At 47.7% G+C, this 19,576-nt stretch overlaps 8 protein-coding genes across 8 annotated transcripts; 3 read left to right on the plus strand and 5 right to left on the minus strand.

The window, feature by feature from the left end:
* Positions 1 to 145: 145 nt before the first annotated feature.
* BP5553_10450 (tRNA pseudouridine synthase A) lies at positions 146 to 2,277 on the plus strand (the record flags this gene model as incomplete). The annotated part of the gene is made up of 3 exons (XM_032019073.1): positions 146 to 419; positions 482 to 2,057; positions 2,118 to 2,277. The coding sequence occupies 3 exons, from the start codon at positions 146 to 148 to the stop codon at positions 2,275 to 2,277; spliced, it is 2,010 nt and encodes a 669-aa protein (XP_031864780.1).
* Positions 2,278 to 2,759: 482 nt separating this feature from the next.
* Positions 2,760 to 3,360, minus strand: BP5553_10451 (uncharacterized protein; the record flags this gene model as incomplete). The annotated part of the gene is made up of 2 exons (XM_032019074.1): positions 2,760 to 2,951; positions 3,037 to 3,360. The coding sequence occupies 2 exons, from the start codon at positions 3,358 to 3,360 to the stop codon at positions 2,760 to 2,762; spliced, it is 516 nt and encodes a 171-aa protein (XP_031864781.1).
* A 649-nt stretch (positions 3,361 to 4,009) lies between these two features.
* On the plus strand, positions 4,010 to 5,299 carry BP5553_10452 (GroES-like protein; the record flags this gene model as incomplete). Its single annotated transcript, XM_032019075.1, has 2 exons — positions 4,010 to 4,964; positions 5,034 to 5,299. The coding sequence occupies 2 exons, from the start codon at positions 4,010 to 4,012 to the stop codon at positions 5,297 to 5,299; spliced, it is 1,221 nt and encodes a 406-aa protein (XP_031864782.1).
* Positions 5,300 to 5,584: 285 nt separating this feature from the next.
* Positions 5,585 to 10,840, minus strand: BP5553_10453 (uncharacterized protein; the record flags this gene model as incomplete). The annotated part of the gene is made up of 6 exons (XM_032019076.1): positions 5,585 to 6,141; positions 6,199 to 8,548; positions 8,598 to 8,687; positions 8,739 to 8,981; positions 9,027 to 10,002; positions 10,137 to 10,840. The coding sequence occupies 6 exons, from the start codon at positions 10,838 to 10,840 to the stop codon at positions 5,585 to 5,587; spliced, it is 4,920 nt and encodes a 1,639-aa protein (XP_031864783.1).
* Positions 10,841 to 12,415: 1,575 nt separating this feature from the next.
* On the minus strand, positions 12,416 to 13,863 carry BP5553_10454 (uncharacterized protein; the record flags this gene model as incomplete). The annotated part of the gene is made up of 2 exons (XM_032019077.1): positions 12,416 to 12,815; positions 13,319 to 13,863. The coding sequence occupies 2 exons, from the start codon at positions 13,861 to 13,863 to the stop codon at positions 12,416 to 12,418; spliced, it is 945 nt and encodes a 314-aa protein (XP_031864784.1).
* Positions 13,864 to 14,331: 468 nt separating this feature from the next.
* Positions 14,332 to 15,154, plus strand: BP5553_10455 (uncharacterized protein; the record flags this gene model as incomplete). The annotated part of the gene is made up of 2 exons (XM_032019078.1): positions 14,332 to 14,421; positions 14,486 to 15,154. 2 exons carry the CDS (start codon positions 14,332 to 14,334, stop codon positions 15,152 to 15,154), a joined length of 759 nt encoding a protein of 252 aa, XP_031864785.1.
* A 1,555-nt stretch (positions 15,155 to 16,709) lies between these two features.
* On the minus strand, positions 16,710 to 17,465 carry BP5553_10456 (uncharacterized protein; the record flags this gene model as incomplete). Its single annotated transcript, XM_032019079.1, has 1 exon — positions 16,710 to 17,465. One exon carries the CDS (start codon positions 17,463 to 17,465, stop codon positions 16,710 to 16,712), a length of 756 nt encoding a protein of 251 aa, XP_031864786.1.
* Positions 17,466 to 17,809: 344 nt separating this feature from the next.
* BP5553_10457 (putative Xaa-Pro aminopeptidase pepP) lies at positions 17,810 to 19,463 on the minus strand (the record flags this gene model as incomplete). Its single annotated transcript, XM_032019080.1, has 4 exons — positions 17,810 to 18,055; positions 18,146 to 18,517; positions 18,600 to 19,239; positions 19,297 to 19,463. 4 exons carry the CDS (start codon positions 19,461 to 19,463, stop codon positions 17,810 to 17,812), a joined length of 1,425 nt encoding a protein of 474 aa, XP_031864787.1.
* Between the last annotated feature and the right edge of the window lie 113 nt (positions 19,464 to 19,576).

Consider the following 19,576-nt stretch of genomic DNA (forward strand, 5'->3'; position numbering starts at 1 on the left):
AACCACCTTGACGTTCGGCGAGGCTGCCAACCGCCTCGCCAAGTGCGTGCGGCAGCCTCAGTAATTCCACGCTAAGCAGCTTTTAAGTTTTCGGAAAGGGAGTCGCGTGAGAACGGTTTTTATTTAAATTCTGCTCATCAATGCCATGAGAGGCATTCGACAACTCTCAAACGTAAAATGGCAGACCAAGCCCCTTCAGCCACTCCGGCGCGAGTGGAAGGTGAAAGCAGTACACGGGGGAACCGTAATTCCAGTCCATCGAAACCATACTCTCGCGATCGCGGAGGAAGGAGACCCCAAAGGGGCAGAGGCGGAGGTAAAGGCAGAGGGGGCCAGATTCGGGATGGGCAAACAGGTTTTGGATCGAATCAAACCGGCGGTCGTCATAAGAGGGGTGAGATGGGGCGTGGGGAATATCAGTATGTTTATGGAACCATCCTCACTTATTCCATGACTAACTAAACAAGTCGGAAAGATATAGATAAAAGAAAGCGGAATGACGAGCAGCAAGCTGCTAAACGCCTGAAGATGGGAGAAGATGGCGAGTACGCAAACGCCCAATTTTCAAAGGAGGAGATAGAAGCAGAAGGTCGAAAGCCCAAGCGGAAAGTCGCAGTATTGATTGGATATGCTGGATCTGGATATAAAGGCATGCAAATAAATGGCCAAGAAAAAACGATTGAGGGGGATATATTCAAGGCATTTATCGCAGCCGGCGCAATCTCGAAGGCCAATGCAGATGACCCCAAAAAGTCTTCCCTAGTCCGATGTGCTCGAACAGATAAGGGCGTACATGCTGCGGGTAATGTCATATCGTTGAAACTCATTGTTGAGGATCCGGATGTTGTACAGAAGATCAACGACAACCTACCACCTCAGATCAGGGTATGGGGCACGGAGCGGACGAACGGTGCATTCAGCTGCTACCAGAGTTGCGACTCGAGGTGGTACGAATACCTAATCCCAACATATTCTTTCCTTCCACCACAACCGCAGAGTTTTATGGGCAAAAAGTTGGTTGAATCTGCTGAGAAGAAAGGTACTCTCGAGGAGTACAAAGCCCGACAGGCGGATGTGGCCGACTTCTGGCAGAAAGCAGAAGACGAATACATCAAGCCTATCCTTGACCAGCTCGATCCTGAAACTCGGGAGACAGTTATGGCCGCAGTTTACAGCTCCGAGGAACCAATAGTGGGCAATGAACTAAAACAGAAGGTCGACAAATTAACCAAGGCGGAGGATGATCTCGATATAATGAAAGAGGAACCGCAAAAACCGGAAATCAAGTCAGACCAAAATATGGAAACACTTGGCAGTGCCGATGAAGCTGCGACGCAAAAGCCGGAGGTTGTCGAGTCCAAAGACCCCACAGATACCCAGGTACAGGAAATTCAAACGGAAGCGAAGATAATCCCAGAGGTATCCGGGGACTCTACAATGGGTGTGCCCCAGACAGCCGCCCCTGAAGATCAGGAAGCATCAGTCTCAAAATCGATTCTCAGCCCTGTTGACATCGCTATAAAACAAGTCAAGGCTGCGTACATCAAAGCCAAGAAGGCATACCGAATTTCAGAATCGCGACGCCAAAAGGTCCAGGAAACATTAGACTGCTACCTCGGAACACGCAATTTCCACAACTATACCATCCAAAAGACCTTTTCCGACCCCTCTGCTAAGCGCGTAATCCGCTCCTTCAAAGTCGGTCCAGAGCCTATCTATATCAACGATACCGAATGGCTGTCTCTGAAGGTTCATGGGCAATCCTTCATGATGCATCAGATCCGGAAGATGGTCGCGATGGCAGCGCTCGTTGTCCGCTGTGGCACCGAGAAGCATGTCATTCAAGAAAGCTACGGTACAGCTACGATTAGCATTCCGAAAGCACCAGGACTTGGTCTATTGCTAGAACGACCGGTTTTCGATAGCTACAATGAGCAGGCTGTGACAAAGTTTAGCAGAGAGAAGATAGATTTTGATAAGTTCCAGAAGGAGATGGATGAATTCAAGCAACGGGAGATCTACGATCGGATCTTTAGGGAGGAGGAGAAAGACCACCAGTAAGTCTAATGAAGCTAACTACCGGTGGATAAAGTGCAGATAGCTAACTGAGATTGTAGATTCCACACTTTCTTCCATCATATCGATCATTACCGCACGGACTTCTTCCTCTGGGTTACCGCCGAAGGCATCGCAGCTTCAAGACAGAGCAAATCGAGAAGCGAGGTCTTGGATGATGTTAGCGATAGTGAGCCTGATGCTAACGGGCAAGAGGGTTGATGCCAAAGCGTAGCAAAGTGAAGGATGTGGATGAAACCCATTTAAGGATCGGGTTCAGGCCTACTAGCTGTTTGCATGTTGTGGCTATAGTTGGATATCTATCTGTAGAAATACATGGCAAGATGCTGCACTTTAAGCGGAAAAGCGCAGAATGCCCATCCTCGTCATTAACATTATAGAGCACACGCTGCCAAAGGCTTCACAGGACAGCCTCGCAATAAAACTTGTCTACTCCTCAATGCTTTCATACTTCCATCGTACTCTAGCTAGTGATGCATGTGATACGATGTATGTGAAAAAAGGGTGTCTTGATAGTGTATGGGTATCAGCCTTTTCCTATTCCATTCCAATCACTGACGCCGTCCAAACGCAAACGCCTCCGACACATTGATCCTCATCCACCCAAATTTTTGCAGTTGATGCGCGTGGTGGAACATACGCCCCAACGTAGCCCCAAGGTAAATACCTCCGTAATATCTAATTCAAGACCCACCGCCTTCAGTAGGAGCCCCAACCTGTTTCCTTAAAAGCGCCTCCGCAATCTCCCCAACCTTCTTAGAATCCTCATCAATAGTCTCCCCACCTTCACCTTCACCAATGCCTCTCAACGGCCCAAAAAGCCACATCTCCTTCAGTTCCCTACTCAACTGCAAGAGATCTTCCGCGGCTCTCACCTATATTTCTCGTTAGCCTTCCCATTTCAAAGGATTTATATCCAAAGTGAGAGGAGATAAGGGAGCTAGAGAGAAAGTCAATTACCAAAGCAACACTCTCAACCTCTAGGGCAAAAGCCTGTCCTGCAGCAACCTCCTTCGTCGCGCTCGCGCCATCATTATCTTTCATGCTAGAGAGCGAAACTAGGTTCCTGAACCGCGAGAGCATTTCTGCAACAGCACGCTGCTCGCGGTCTTTGAATGAAAGAAGTTTATTAGCAGTGTTTGTGGCGGTTGACTGGAAATCACCGTTCTGAAATGTGGGAGCAGGAGCGGGAGTTGGGCTCTGTGAGAAGTCCAGCGTATGCGTGGAGGGTGTTGACGGAGCTGGCGATTTAGATGGAATCTTTGGAAACCCTAAGTCTGCCATTTTCGTTTTCGTTCCAACTAATGCCTGAGGGCGTATATGCTTGCTATTATGTTGTCTAAATTGCCGTGGCGGTCCGTAGCATTTTTTGTGTTGTGTTGCTGTGGGTGTTGTTTGATGAAATGCTAGAAGTAAAATACTGGGCTTACCTATTAAGCTAGTAGTGGTGCGCTGTGTTCCGTCCATGGTAGGTGCAAAGGGTTAATAATATTTAATGCCCGTCGTCGCTGCTGTAGCTGTATAAGGTATATACGGAGGAAGTACTGAAGTAGTGAATGTGTGAAGCTCCCGTGGAAGGGATGGTGGGTCAAGCGGTAGCCCGGCTAATTTTCGGGTATATAGGTACCGAGTACCTCCTGCGCGGACATTATTCAGCAAGAAGCTGAACGACCACATCGCCATTTATATACCAGTGGAACTCGCTGTACAAATTTCCAATCATGATTATTAATATGGAAGCATCCCGCAGCTCTATACGAGGATAGCAGAGCTAAGTAGCCGTTGCTATATCACGTCTTCATCGTCGTGTTTTCTTCCTCACCCCACTCCTCTCTGTCTTCCTTGCTCCCAACAAACGCCCGGTTTCAACTCCCTTTTTCAGAAACCATCTTCATCTCCTATCTATTCAAGTCCCTCAAGAATATATTAAACAATGGAAGCCCTTGTCTTGGATGTCCCCAAACGAACAGCCACTGTCAAAACTCTTCCCATCCCGTCCCCCTCACCAACCCAACTCCTCGTCCGCACTCACTTCGTAGCCTTAAACCCCGTCGATGCCCTCTACGTATCCCATCCTCTCGCCCCTAAATCCCAAACTAGAATAGTCGGCAGCGATTTCGCAGGAACCGTCCAGCAACTCGGATCTTCAATTCCCGCTTCAGCTAGAGAAAGCCTCAAGATTGGCACTCACGTGGCTGGCTTTCTGCAGGGAGCATGTTCAGTAAATGAGCGCCCAGGTGCTTTCGCTAAATTCATAGTCGTGGATTGGGATCTCGTATGGCGAGTGCCTGGTTGGATGGGTCTTGAGAGTGCAGCGGGAGTGAGTTTGTGTGCTCTGACAGCAGCTCAGGGCTTGTTTGCGAGGCTTGGCGTTGAAGCCCCTTTCGAATGGGACTCCAGAAACACAGATAATGAGAGGGGTGTGTCTGAAGTAAAGGATAATACTCATGGAAAGAATGGAGATCCATTGAAGGTTTTCATCTACGGCGCATCTACCTCTCTGGGCCAGTACGCTGCTCAACTGGTGCGTATCGCCGCTCATGCAAGTGGGAGGGAGGCAGTTCTATTCGGAGCCGCGAGTCCAGCACGGCATGCTATGCTTAAGGTTCCGCCGTATAGTTACAACGGTCTCGTGGATTACCGAGAGGCAAATTGGGTCGAAAAGCTCCTTGAAGTGCAAAACGGTGAAGGCGTCCAGTACGCTTTTGACTGCATTTCTGAGGGCGATTCCGTGCGAAATGTCATCAAGACTGTGGCACCTGGTGGGAAAATGGCTGTGTTTAGGTCACGAGAAGGTAAAGCATGGGCTGCGGAACCTGGTGAGTTGCCTTTTGAGCCTGTTTATGGTGCTGTGTGGGAAGGGCTAGGCGTTGAAGTGCAATATCAAGGTAAGAAGATTTTCTGTAATTTCTCATTGGCATATAACCCTAGGTTTTAGCTAACACCAAGCACGAAAGGTTTTACTGTTCCCGCATCGGCAAGCGCCCGGGAATTTGCCGTCAACTTTTATGGATTCTTATCGAGCATGACCGAGGAAGATGGACCCCTTGTCTTGAGGCCAAATCTCGTGAGGCTAATGCCAGGCGGGCTGGAGAGAATCGTACCTGATGGCTTTGCGTTGCTTGGTCCTGGGAGTATGGATAATAGGGATACTTCGAGGTCTGAGGCATATATGAGACCGATCAGTGCTGAAAAACTTGTATATCAAGTATTGAAGCAGTAGATTGGGGGAAGTGTGTCAAAGATAGGCATTGGAAGGAAGAGACGTGTACCAAGTTTTAAGGCGAGTAGGTAGCAAGGTTAGTTACATCACCCTCTTTAAAATACAAAATTCTTTTACTCTTAAGACAGCGCACACCTTTTTATTCACTGTCACCAAACGCATCTTCACTTCAGGTACATCTCTATTTTATGTATGCTTCTCTCTGGATATATTTGGCCGTTTATTAATGGCGTTCTACTGCTACATATGAAAAGCATCTCTGTAAGATTACAATTATCTGGGTATCTAAGCAGTCCCCGACTCCCTCGCAACATTCATAAACACCTCCTCAAGCGTTGGTCCCGTAATGGTATAATCCTCAACATATTTCACATGCACCCTATCCCCTCCCGCACTCCCACCCACGCCATCTTCACCCTCACTAATAACATCACCCTTCAGCCCCTCCATTACCTTCATAATCGCCCCCAAAGCGGCCTTATCATGCGGAAGATTGAAGCTGATCTGCCCATATCCATCGACATAATTGCTGACTCGCCCCTCAAACTTCCCCTTAACGATTTCTTCAACCTCCGTGGCGGTAGTGTGTTTTGCACGGATAGCACGTATGCTATACGCGCCACCATGGGTCTCCTGTAGACTAGAAAGGGTGCCAGTGGCCAACATTTTCGTCCCCATGATGGCGACTTTGGTGGCGAGGGCCTCTGCTTCTTCCATGCTGTGGGTTGTGAGCAGGATAGCTCGGTTCGTGCTCACGTCTTGGAGGGCTTTCCAGAGGATGCGTTTTGCGCCTGCATCTTGGCCTGTGGATGGTTCGTCCAGGAGGAGGACACGGGGATTACCTACTCTTGTTAGTTATATTTCATATAAGAGCTGTGAAGGGAAGCAAGCTAACATACCTAGTAAAGCGATCGCGACAGATAATTTTCGCCGTGTGCCGCCGCTCAAATCCTTGACTGATTTGTCTTGAAATGTGGAGATATTAAGTGCTTCGAGTACTTTATCCACGTTATCCGCGGCATTCTTGAGCCCCTTCACTTTTGCGTAGAAGTGGAGAGTTTGTCTGACGGTAAGATTGTCAATAGCGTCGTCTTGTGGACATACGCCCATGCGCAATCTGGCCTTGTAGGGTTCTTTCAATACCGATACGCCTTCCAAATGAATGGTTCCGAAATTAGGGGTCAACTCTCCCCGGATCATGTTGATACAAGTTGTCTTTCCAGCCCCGTTACCGCCAAGTAGGGCGAGGGTTTCGTTAGAGCCGATATCGAATGACACATTCTCCACTGCAAAAAGCTTGCCGAAGAACTTGCTAAGCTGAGATACTTGGAGAATCTCGGATTGATTAGCGGCAGCTGTGGCATTCTTCTCGCCGGTGGCCACAGGACCTGTTGCTTGATTTTCCGCGGCTCCAGCCTCGACGATGTAATGAAGACGGGCAGGAATTCCACGATGTGTGATATTGCGTCGGATCCACTCTCCACTGCCGTACTCATGTATAGCAAGAACTATAATAAGGAAGATGATTTGGATCAAGAGGTTTGCATAGACGCTACCGTACCGGACATAGGCGAAAGGATGTCCACTTGCATCTGCGTATTTACCACAGAGGATTTCGAAGCTGTTACTTGCGACATAGAGGGCTCGTGCTAGGTTTGCTCCGGGGGATGTCAGGCCCAGGCCGTATTGTAGCTGAGAATACGTTTCGTGCAGGACGAATTCATCTCCGAATGATTCAACCATAACATATGACACTAGGTATAGGACGAAAAGCAATATGTGAATTCCCGCGGCGATAGCGAATGCTGCCTTTCTGGTATATAGGGATAACAAATACGTTCCTAGATAGGTTGCAATGCCGAACAAAATGAATGCTCCGAAGAGGTAGTTCGAGGCGTACCACACTTTTGCCGCAGATCCGGCAAAGAGCAAGGCCCAGACAACGATGGATTGTATGAGGATAATTTGGATATCGAACAGCAGGTACCCAAGCCAAAGCGCAACAGGCAGAACACCATTGCAATAGTGAAGAGCTCGGACTCGATTGATTTTCTCGAAGGCAGGATAGATCACAGCAATGCTGGCTGCTGCGATAAACGACAACACGATAAGTGTCGTCAACGGCATATTTCTAAAGTCTACCTCGTTCTGAGGATGGCGCATTGTCCGAATCGTAGTAACGACCTCTCTTGCGGTGCCAGCTTTGGTTGTAGCATTGGCAATCCGATTTGTGATTAAATTAAAACCTATCGAATTTTTTGTGAGAGTCTGGTAGCTTCTCGCTGTGCTATAAAAGAGTATAGCCTTTTCTGGAGCTGGAGCGAAAATAGCTACTGAGATACCAAAGCTTGCATATGTATCTGAGATTTGGGACACCATCTTTTCAGCTGTGTCAACAAATTCCCGGCCGGCTAGAGCAGCTTTAGCCTGAGCTGTCTTATTAAGTAGTGTGCCGGTGTTGTTCATGACGATGTATCGGCCAATAGTTGTCGTCAGTAGTTCGTCCTGGCCAGGTCCAGAGAACTCAGAAAGGGGTCCCACGAGAGCTATTGGGTACTTGTCAAAACTATGCAATGTCGTTAGAGTTGCTCCGGAGAGTGGCGCCATCAGTGGCATTCGGTTGTAATATGGGTTCATCGACAGCTGTTCCTTCGCAGCATTGTGGAATATTTCGACGTTGGTTTGGCAAGTTTGCATCGCACCCCATTTATGTACAAACTTGGCAAATGCAGCTGCAATGATTATTGGAATAATCAAATTAATTCCGTAGCTTATCCAGCCCGCTTTTTGTTGGAGGAGTATGTAGCGCTTCTGGAAAAGGGTAAAAACCTGCCGGGCAAGCCCAATCGAATGCCCGACTTCTAAATCCATATCTCTTGCCCTCTCTTGTTCAAGGGCAAGTATTTTCTCGTCGAGGACAGTGGAAGTCTGTTCTTCTCCGACAATGCCATCGCCTCCGTTTTCGTGAATCGCTGTATTTGAATCGGAAGTAACCTTTAGGAAGACTTGTTCTAGAGTAGGAAAGACGACGTCAAAAGTATTATCGTCTGTCAGAGCTTCCAGTTCAAGAACCTTTCGAGTTGCCTCGGCAGAGTTAGATGTTCGCCAAATTAAGTTATCTTCATCGGAAGGATCGCCGCTTCGTATGAGATACTGGTCCCCGAAGCGAGATTTCAAGGAAGTTCCTGGTCCTTCGCAGACCAATTTGCCCTTGTAAACGATGGCAATGTGATCAGCTAGGACATCAGCCTAATAGTAAGTTAATACAAGAGCTTCAACCAAACTAAGCTAAACATACCTCATCCAGGAAATGCGTTGTGACAAGGATAGTGCGGCGAGAGTGACCTTTCTGAATGATATTCCAAATATTCCGGCGAGATAACGGATCCTTTAAGAACGTTAGTATTTCAAAAGTGATTCAATGCTAAATCATTCTTACCAGGCCGCTGGAAGCTTCATCAATGCAGCACACCTTTGATTCACCAACAAATGCAATAGCAAGTTGTAGTTTCCGCATTTGCCCGCCGCTGAGGGTTTGTGCAGGAGCCTTCGCCTTTTCGAGCAGATCGCATTCCGCTAGTACATCATCATCGTCATCGACGGCAGTATTATCGAATGCGGCAGTCTTGAGTTTTCTCCATATCTTAATATGTTCTTCAACTGTGAGATTTTGCCAGAATACCTGCAGTTGTTAGTAGAGTATAACCTTAGTTAGCAGGTCACGTACATTGTGCTGAGGGCAGATGCCAAAGACAAGCCCGGCCTCATTAAGTTCCAGCTGAGAACCCGAATCCATGGACGCCATCCCAGCGACGCATTTAAGGGTGGTAGTTTTTCCTCCGCCGTTGGGTCCAAGCAAGAATGTGACCGAGCCTTTTTTGACTTCAAGATTTAGGTTGGACACAGCCAACGTGGGTGCACCTTTCCTCGAAAATGGCCAGTACCAACGTCTTTTCCCGTAATATGTCTTGGAAAGGCTTGTACAACGCACTGCAACATCGCTGGAAGCGTCGATAGTGCCGAACTTCCTCGATACTCCCCAAAGCTGGTGTTCGACGGCGTAAGTTGCTAGTGAGAATACGATTATTTGAAGGATAAAGAAGACGACATAAAGATACCCGCTCATGTCCACGTCCTCGCTAGGACCACTAAACATTGACTCTGCTTGGATGGTGCTATTTGTGAGAGAAAACGGCGCCAAGTTGTACTCTTTTGTAGCAACGTCGCCTATTAGAAATGCCCATGTCATCGGTGGAAAGATAGCAGATAAGGCAGTATTTTGCGTTTTGATATCTTTAGAAGTCAACGAAGAAGCTAACGTAACGAGGGACAGGGCAAACACCAAAGTCGAGGTATAGAGGCCTGCAAGTTGAGCTTTGGAGAAGAACGAGGCTAAAAAGTGCGCGGAGGTGATAAGTGAAGCACCACCTAGGAGCACAAGGAAGAGCAACAAAATATCAGGCGTTCTCGTGAACAGTATCTGCGTCAGAAGAATCGAGGATATCAAGAGACCAGGGAAGTAGAGTGCAAAGAAGGATATAAAGGTTGACAAGATCCTAGGTGTGATGGAGACTTTTTGAGCGGCCATTAGTTCAGCCATAGATGTTTCTCTCTCAGTTGCTACAAAGACCGCGAGATGATATACCACGCCGATAGGGATTAGGATGAAGACCGGCGCAACGAAAACCCCAATAATTGAGAGCCTGGATATCACCATATTAGTGTTTTGAGGCTTAGAAAACAGAGAACGGGAGGAGGTAGACAGTAAGTTAGGCAGATCCCAAAATTCAAGGCTAGGAAATGGAAGAGTTGAGGGGTTTAATTAAGTTATCCATACCAAATTTTCCCAACGCGCGAGGGAGGTGCAACATAGGTATGGGTCCTTGCAAAGGGCCAGGTATATGGTTGTATTGATGGACGAGGACTCGTAGAGAAGCCGCCAATGTGGGAATTGATTGCCCACTGGAGAGGGAGAATGTAGTTGGCCATCGTCGAGTCCTCTGTACGATAATCGCCCTCATCAGTCAGATCAGCCAAGGGGCCATCAATCACGATGGAGTACTCGACGGTTGTCTCATTCGAAGCCTGGAAAACCACAGCTGCAAAACAATCACTATGGCCTTTGGTCGATTGCTTGCAAAGATCGAAGAGGTCGTCCGGGTGGTCACCAGTATCGGTTGCCACGGACTCCATCCCCGGCTGCTGAAGAATCCCTTGGATGACTGGGTCAGTGCTATCTGGTGCGATTCCATTGCGTATGAAGACAAGTTTCTTGCCTCGTGCTGATCCAATAGCGTCCGAAAGGTCTTTGACTGGGAATGTCGAAGTTGAGATGCCCCCAACCTTCGAGGAATAGGACGAGCCCTCCGACCCAACATCTTGGAGGTAACAAAACAGCAGCGTTACAGCAATCGGAAAGACCAGGGCTCTGAAAATAGTAGCGATAGGGCTTTTGTAAAACAGGAGCAGATTCTTTTGAGTGAGTATGAGGGTCTGTCGATAGATGCGCCGCAATCGCGGGCGTTGAGGCGAAAAGGCCATTGCAGTGAGTCGATCGAACCAATTTCAAAGATATAAACAATTCAATGAGGACAAACGGCGACTACCAAGGCCTCCTTATAGAGTCGGGCGTTCAGTCTTGTAGTAAACTCATTTAATCAACTATACGTAGTACCACATGAACAGAAGAGAGAACGATATGTATGCAAACGCACGTGAAAGATGAAACGATGTCAACCTCGTATTATTTTTCTGCAAGGGGAAAGTCCCTACCCGTTGGTTAGCCATGGCCGCGAGGCATCATGGGGATCATCCAGTCCACCGAGGGCGGAGTGAGGCGTAGCAAGAGGCAGCAATCCACTTTACCCGTTGCATATTTGATTTGATTTGTCGCAGCGAGATTGCCTGGGTTGATCAAGCCTCGCTTGAGCCTAATGAGACCCCTCGTACGTAAATCGCCAAGCAGTAAAATCCATATTTCAGAATTCCAGGGAAAACAATTTAGAATTTGAGACAAACGATACGCTGGCGCCGTAGGGCTACTGGTCCTCCCCGCAGGTCCACAAATAGGCGTGGAGCAGCTAGTCAATTGGCGGCCTTTCGGGGGACAGGAGGAGTCCACGAAGGAGTACTTTGTACGATGTGAAACCGTAAATCAACGCGACTGCCTGATAATCTCCGGCAGTTGGCCGCATAAACCCCATGAGGACGTGTGGACCATCTTGTCGTAGGTAAGCATCCAGCAATGCAATGGGATCCTGCTCGTATGGCACGTAAAAATGGGCGGTGCAGTGCAGGATGCGGGCGCAGGGATGCTCTGGGCGGCTTAGACTCCACAGATCGTAAGTACTCTATAAAGCTTGTTGGTTCGGAGGCTGTCCTTTGTTGCTTTTCACGTGGTATATATACCCTCAAGTCTCGACTGGTCTTCTCTTTTCGGCAGCCTATTTGTTAACATGGCTTACTTGCGCATCTTCTTGGGGATTTTAATTCAACCTGTTGCTACAGTAACCTTAATGCCGTATTATCATCTCCGGCCCCTTTTTTCCATGAGTTCTTTTATTGTAAAGAGTAGCTGCGTAGTTGCCCGAGAGGGCGCTGCGAAGTCCATTTAATATTAGGCTAGTTTGCTATCCTATTTCTATTAAGGCTTTCTTTTTATTTTAATTATAAAATTTCTACCCGAAAGCTATTATTTCTCACAATTTACAAATAAATAAGAACCTCTTTTCAATCTGGAGCGGAGTACAGTGATGATCTCGAGTCCAGGAGTGTCGAATCTTCACATCTCTACAGCGTAGGTACTCGAGTGAGTGTCCCGCAGCACATAATCCCAGCAACCCCCGTAGACCAGGATCGCAACGGTGCTACGAAGCTGGTCCTGTACTGTACGTCTAAGTGACTGCCAAGATCTCTTTCCTCCTATGAAATTGATATCATCAGGATTAATTTCTCTTAAAGTATCATTATGATTAAGAAACAGCTTAGCCAGGTCGTCCTCACTACAGTCTGCCGAGTCGAGCTGCAAGCGATAGAACTTGGAGATTGCCAGCTAGTAGAGAGTGCACTAATCCGCTCCCCCCTTTTTGCACAGATAGAAGCTCAGGGAGAGTACTTCTAGGGCTGGAAAACGGTCAATAAATTTGAACTGGTCTCTTGCCCATACGCCCAAACTTTGCCCGGTTTCGGGGTTGATCTAAGGGATAGGAAGGTCAGAAGAGCGAGCCGTGACAAGGGCTGGCCTTCAGATGCCTGGCCGAAGGGGGGCATCTCACACCCCATTACCTCTCGATTAAGGCCTGAGGAGATCTCAAGAAGGTCCAGCGAAATTTGGCTAGCCATTATCGCGGCTGGAACAACCTTGATCGCACGCTTCAAAAACTCGATGCTCTCGATGAACTCCATACTCAGAGTTGGAAAGACTCTAGTGTGCCTCTTTTGCGATGCTGCTCCCCAAGGCCGATTGGTGCCACCGATGCGGGCGGTCTTGCAGTTCGAAAGGCTTGTCAATGCATACCTAAGATATTCGATCGTTAAATGAATTCACTCTGTGAAACACATGTCGCTTAAAGAAGTCGATCGTGAATAGAAAAATAATCGAGGCTTCGGTGACTGAGATACAGAACTACGTCACTTTATCCAGTGTCGTGAGCTGTATCTTTGTAGGGAGTTGTTGAGATTATGTGACTTGGACTGGAGGGATTAAATTGATTGATTCCTTCTAATCTAATGAGTGGAAAGCCCATATATATACTTCGTAGGCAATTAATGCAATAAATCAAATTGACTGAAACGACCCGATATCTGTGTTCCTGAAACAGTCCCTGGCAGAAGGCATGAACCTCAACAGACTCCTACCAGTGAGAAAAGGACCGCCGGGCTTCACTATAGCTACCTTGCAACGGGTTGTTCTGACAATAATAATATCTGTCCCCAGCAGAATATGCTCTGCATTCCGAAATTTCACTACGCCAAATTGTTAGCATAAAAACAAGAACCCCGTGTCACGGGAAAACGTACGACCAGTCAGCAAGCACATAAAAGTGGTCGGTGCGATCGGTGGCAGTTGCGCCGCCCTGTCGATACTGCTCAATTACAGGTACAAGTCTTAGCACAGCGGCCGTTCCACCTTGAATCGTAGATGCCGGGGGCCACTCATCCATTGACGTGCATAAATCATTTTCTGCCTGGAAACCGGAGGCGCTAAATGCAGCCTTACCACGGTCGGTTGTGAAGAACTTGAAGCCCGAGTGCTTTCTGCTTTCCTTGTTTTGCCCGCCGCTGGAGCCAGAGGAACCTCTGGCCTGGTACTGCCCCTCGGCCGCAAGAGCCACGCCCGGCTTATCTCTACACAAGGCAGCCAAGCACATGTTTTTGCAGATATGTGGCTTGTTTTCGCATGTAAAGTCGTACCCCACGGGTTGGCGAGCTACTATAGTACGAGTAGCAGCATCAGAAATATTGACTGGCTGTCGGATCGCTTCTAGGCCGGGGGTGGGGGCCGCGAAAACCAGTTTGCTAAGACCCGAGAAGGGGAGGACGACCAGCGCGAAAGCGACACGCATTGTGTTTTGGATAAAGTTCTTTTGAGGGACTGCTTTTGATGGCAAAAGGTAGGAAGACAGCAAGTTGTAATATTAACTTTGGAATGTGAAAGAGAATAGACTCATATGCAGAAGCAGCAGAACGAAGCACTCGTCTTTATGTTGTGAAATAGGTACCCATATGTAGGGTTTCTAGTACCTCAACCCCGATAGGTACCTATGTTACTAGGTACCTAACATGGTGTACCTTAGGTTTTTGACCCTTCTGCAGAGGTTCTCTGGAGGTACCCAAGCAACCCAACCTCTAACAACCTACCCATCCAGGTACCTAGAGTAGGTATCTGGGTGGGTAGTACTACCGTAGTAGGTGGGTAATCGGTCCTCCCATAGACCGTAACTGTTTGATCACTTTTTGTCGTAGCTGTCGTAATAAAATACTCGATTTTCCCGTACTCGACTTTTCCGTACTCGATCCCGCTGTACACTATAATGTCGACCTCAGATACTGTAAAACGCGCAGACCGCACAGGCCTACGACACCTTTTCGCTACTTACGTTACTGCTAAAGTCCCAACCACGGTGAGTATACTAACAGAAACATCTAAATCAATCGAGTACCTTAATCTGACTCTACTACTGGCAGGTCCTCGAAGACTTAGTAAAGTCAAGTGCCGCTGCGTGGCCTTCAGCTTACGCTGTCAAATCGCCATATCTCCTCTCGATATTCCGCAACAAAGCAGAAGTATTCAAGGAGCAGGATCGTATCAAGGAGCTTGCTACTATATCTGGCACCGAACCGCCTATATCTGAGACCAAGGAATACGACTTCCTTAACGCCAACTTATATGATCTCGCCAAGTTTACGCTTGATACGTTCCCAACCGGTTTTCAGCTTGTTAATAATACCTTCCCGGACCCGGACCCTAACTCCTGTTCTTTTAGTAACGGATATATGCTAATTGTTGACGAACGATCTATTAAAGATAGAACCTGTATCCTGGTAGAAATACCAGAACAGATAGAGTTTAATGACAATGGGGATATTATTAAGTGGGAGCGGAAGATTAATAGGCATGATGAGTATGTCTTGGATCGGAAGGGCTGGCTTGATGAAGACGGGAATGATACGGGGGTAGAAGAGCTAAAGGTCGTAAGGCTCAAGTTTGAGGATGCGCATACGGTCAATATGCTTGATGATGAGCATGAGACGATTGCTTTCTTGGCTCAGGAAACGTACCAGACGGATGGTGTATATAAGGAGGGAGCAATTTATCCGGATATGCGATTCGATCCATTGGTCTGGAGGGGTTAAGGAGCTTGTTAGTACAAATTGCCAAAAAGGAATATGGCTGAGCAGTAGGGAGTTCTAGTTTTATATATAAACGTCCTTCGCCTAGCTAGGGGTCCGAATTCTAAACTGCTGTATGTTAATCATAGCCATTGCTATAATCAAAGCCACCAGGCCCTGGACAACCATAGACAGGCTTTGTACAATCAATCAAGTCCATGCAAACTCCATGAACACAATTGCCAAAAATGCCGCATTCCTGCCTTCCCTCATCGCCACCGGGTCCATTCCTCTCCACGTCCACCTTACATGCCACCTTCGCACTAATACAAATCCTACTCGGCGTCCCCCTCATTCTTGGATCATCTACACAAATCTCGTCCTCTGCGCATCCTGTCCCATCAGAACCACATGGAGGATAAAGGGGCGAACAAACCGGCGGGGCTCTGGTTTGAGATCTTTGACATGTAAACCCCGCGGTACAGTTCGTGCCGTAGCTGTTATCACTCCGAGCGTCACAACTCCAGGGATTCAAAATTCTCGTGCCGTTTTCGAGTGTTGCGGAGTAGGTTGTAAGGCCAGTACTTGTGACGCCATTGCCCCAGTCAACGATATTTCGCCGACAGGAGGCTATTGGACATGAACCCACAGGCGCGTTGGGCGTGAGGGTAACGTAGCGGCATGAATCGGGGTGAGTTGGATACTCGCAGCCTCCACCATAGGGGCAGGGGAGGATAGAGTCGGTGCGATTGCAGGGGTTGAAATCTGCTGCAGCCAGAGAGAAAAGCCCAAGGAAAGCGTAAGAGAGAACGATAAGTAAAGACATTGTGCAATGACAGCCTTATCTAATAAAGTTTTGATGGACAATAGCGAGGTCCGCGTTTATAAGTACTTTGAATTTAAATCAGCTCGAATGCTTAAAAAGGCTTATTTTGCGTACGCAATTTAGGCAAAAGCATTTTAATTAATAGAGCAGTCCATTTTTCTACCCCCTTCTCGTATTAATATAATTATTATTTTATCCCTTGGCGATTAGCCGATAGGTTGCTTCTAGGAGGTACGATTGTTTAGTTACAGTTTTGGTAAGGCACTCCAGGCATAGTACTAATACAGTATTGAGATATATAAGAAAAAAGGCGCCTCTTATGCTCGACATTCCTGTTACGAGGAAACCAAAGATAGTAGCTAGCAAGTATGCACTAGAAAGTCGTTAACAATAGCGTTTCCTTGGCTTGTACGCATTGTCTGTGCTGTCTCGCTATATTTAAGGATCTCTTACGGATCTATCTATATTATCTTTTTCATCTAGGACAAGCTGTTTCTTAAAGAAGCGCAGAAACAATCCCTCAAGCCCACGTTTGCCAGACTATAGCTATATCTGTATCATATTAAAAGAGCATCCGAACATACATAAAATACCTAGCGCAAAATTTCTTTTTAACAACCTCAGAACCCATTACACCATCCATTCCTCCCCGAACCCCCCAAATCGGAACTTAATCCTCGGCCTATAAATCCACCTCGTACAGAATTTCTCGCCATCCTCTCCTATCCCACAAGCTATGCATCAGTTAACCACTTAACACTCAAAAACCCAAAACATCACCAGCCCATCAACAAGAGAAGGTAACTCACATTCCTGAATCTGCGTAATCACACATCTCAAACCCGTCTTAAAAAGCACACTCCCCTTCCCACTGCGATCCTCACACTTGCCCCCCAAAACCCTCACAATCTCCTCCCGCTCGCCATCCTCCTTCTTCCCCCTCTTCAAAATCCTCACGTGAGGACAATCCCACTCCGGATCCCCCGCCCGCGCATCCTGGAAATCCCCACTGAGGCTATGCAGGTAGATCCCGTACCGCGGACATCTATACACCTCGCCCTCCTGCACGAAAATCTCTAGCTCCCGCAGCCGTGTCATGCGTTTTATGATATCGATGTGGAAATGCCCGAAATACGCACAATCGCGTACGTCAAGCACCATTCTCTCGATCCCAGCGAGTTCTTTGGGGCCGAGATATGTGAGTGCCGTGTCGTGTAATTTCACCCTGTCGCTGGAGAAGGAGAGATACGTGTATCGAGGTGACCTGTCGGTTTCGAAATACCGCTGGTAGATCCGCAATCCTTCGGCTCGGGATTCTCGACATACTTGCAGCACGGCTGGGGATGGGACGCGAGTCCGGAAGCTTTCTGCGAAGCGGCGGGTGTATTGGACGTTTCTTTTGCATTTTAGCGATACGGTTCGCGGGTTAGTGCAGATCGTGGCCCAGATTTTGAGGCGTAATTCTGAGGGGAGGGCGGGGAAGAGGTGGAATTTTGGGCGTTCGGGCATTATGAGGCTTTTTGTTTTGTTGGGATTGGAGAGGTTTCGGGTGGTGGTGAAAGAAGGGATTGTAAGACACATCTCGGGAATGTTGTTGCTATCTTGGATTTGGATTAGGAGGATGTGGTGTCATGTTGATATGATAAAGGACCTACAACCTTGTGAGACTGGCTGACGGCCTGCACGGAATGCCCCTATTAAATAAAGTTATGATGACGCTTCAAACCTTATTCTTCATTCCTTGGTACGTACTATCTTAGCGAATGGTAAGAACTGGATGCTATCCTCGAGGGGGAATAGTGTGGCATAAGAACTGTATCTATTCCATCACCAATCATCCAAATGACACAACATCATACCACGAGTCCCTTAGCTCCACTAGCCCTCTCCAAAGACCCCAACTTAATAATACTCTCCAATTCATCAGCATCCTTAATCGCCGTCGTCAAATTCTCATAGCCATTTACCGTAACAAGAATATTATCCTCAATACGGACACCTCCGATTTCCCAATATTGCTCCAAAACAGTGGAGTTGATATATTGGGCGTGGATGGGATCGCAAAGATAGGGTTCAATTATGAACCGGCAGAAGTAGATCTGATTTTTGCGTTAGTAGGTTGGATTAACTCTGGACCAAGAGAGGAACATAAGTTGGGAAAGTAAGAAAAGAGGGGATTAGAGACGTACGCCAGGCTCGACGGTGATAACGCTCCCCGCAGGAAGCTTCCCCCTGGTTCGTAGATATCTAAACATTGGATCCTTATCCTTATAATCCGGATGGCCGCCCGTATCATGCGTATCCATGCCAAGATAATGCCCCAAGCCATGTGGGAAGAACGCTACCGAGGTACGGGATTTAAGAATATCTTCTTTTTCCCCTTGGAGGATTCCGAGTTTAAGCAAGCCCTCAATGGCGACTTCGTGAGCTTTAAGATGGACGGTATCCCAGAGGACGCCCTCTTTTAGCATGTTTATGCAGACATGCTGCATTTGGAGGACAATATCGTAGATGGCTCTACTTTCTGGGCTGAATTTTCCGTTGATGGGGAAGGTTCTTGTCTATATCCCGAATATCAGTATATCCACATACAAGCAAATTCTCATCATCAAATTCAACACCATAAATAGGAAGTAAACTTACAATATCACTCGCATAACAATTAAACTCGGCGCCAGCATCAAGCAACAAATTCAACTTCCCCTCCAACGGTTCATAATTCTTCACATAATGCAACGTAGCAGCGGCCGTTCCCGCCGCAACAATAGAATGATACGCCTGCTCCCTCGCCCCATTCGCAATACACCTCTCCAAAAAAGCGGCCTCAAGCTCCCTCTCATTCGTAGCAGTACTCGCCCTCTTCAGCACCTCCGTGTGCGCAAGTGTGCTAATTTGATTCGCATGACGGATCAGAGCGACCTCGAATTTATCCTTTACTACTCGACATTCCTCGATGGCTTCTTTGAGGAGCGTGAAGTCTTTGTTGTTGAATTCGAGGAAGGTTATGTGGTCGCTGACTTGGTTGGCGATTGTCCATACGGAAGAAGGTGCGTTGACTTTGCCTTGGTGCGTGAGCGTTGCGGCTACGTCGGTGGTTGTGAGGACGTGGTCGACGTCAAATAGGCCGCTTGCTTCTTCTTGAGAGAGGGGGAGGCCGGACCAGATGACGGACTCGGGGTCAATTGGAGGGATGAAGAGGGTGGATGTGTCTGTGGCGATGTCATAGGTGTAATAGCTGTCGGGCAAAGCGCAGCCGGTCAAGTAGTAGAAGTATCGTCGTTGTCTGGGTAGCGCGGGGTATCAATATAAGGCCGACGATGTAAGATGCAGAGGCACGAACCGGAAAGGAGCTTCCCCATCATTATCCTCAATCAAGCGATCCTTTTGCCCTTCAAGATAGAGTACTCCGCTGATATCTGGGACTTTAGTTCGCATGTATTCGACAACCCTCCTTGCATGCGCTTTCGCGGGGTATTTGCCCGCGAGGATAGCTTCCGTGGGCTCCATCTTTTGTATGTGGGGTACTTGTAGAGTTGCGAGATTCCGTAACCCAAAGGATCTTGGTGATTTAACTTGCAAGTTCAATCGAGCTCTCTTTGAGGCGCATGTGTATGTGCGAT

The sequence above is a fragment of the Venustampulla echinocandica genome (genome assembly GCF_003357145.1).
Source record: "Venustampulla echinocandica strain BP 5553 chromosome Unknown scaffold_15, whole genome shotgun sequence".
In the NCBI taxonomy this organism is placed as follows: domain Eukaryota; kingdom Fungi; phylum Ascomycota; class Leotiomycetes; order Helotiales; family Pleuroascaceae; genus Venustampulla; species Venustampulla echinocandica.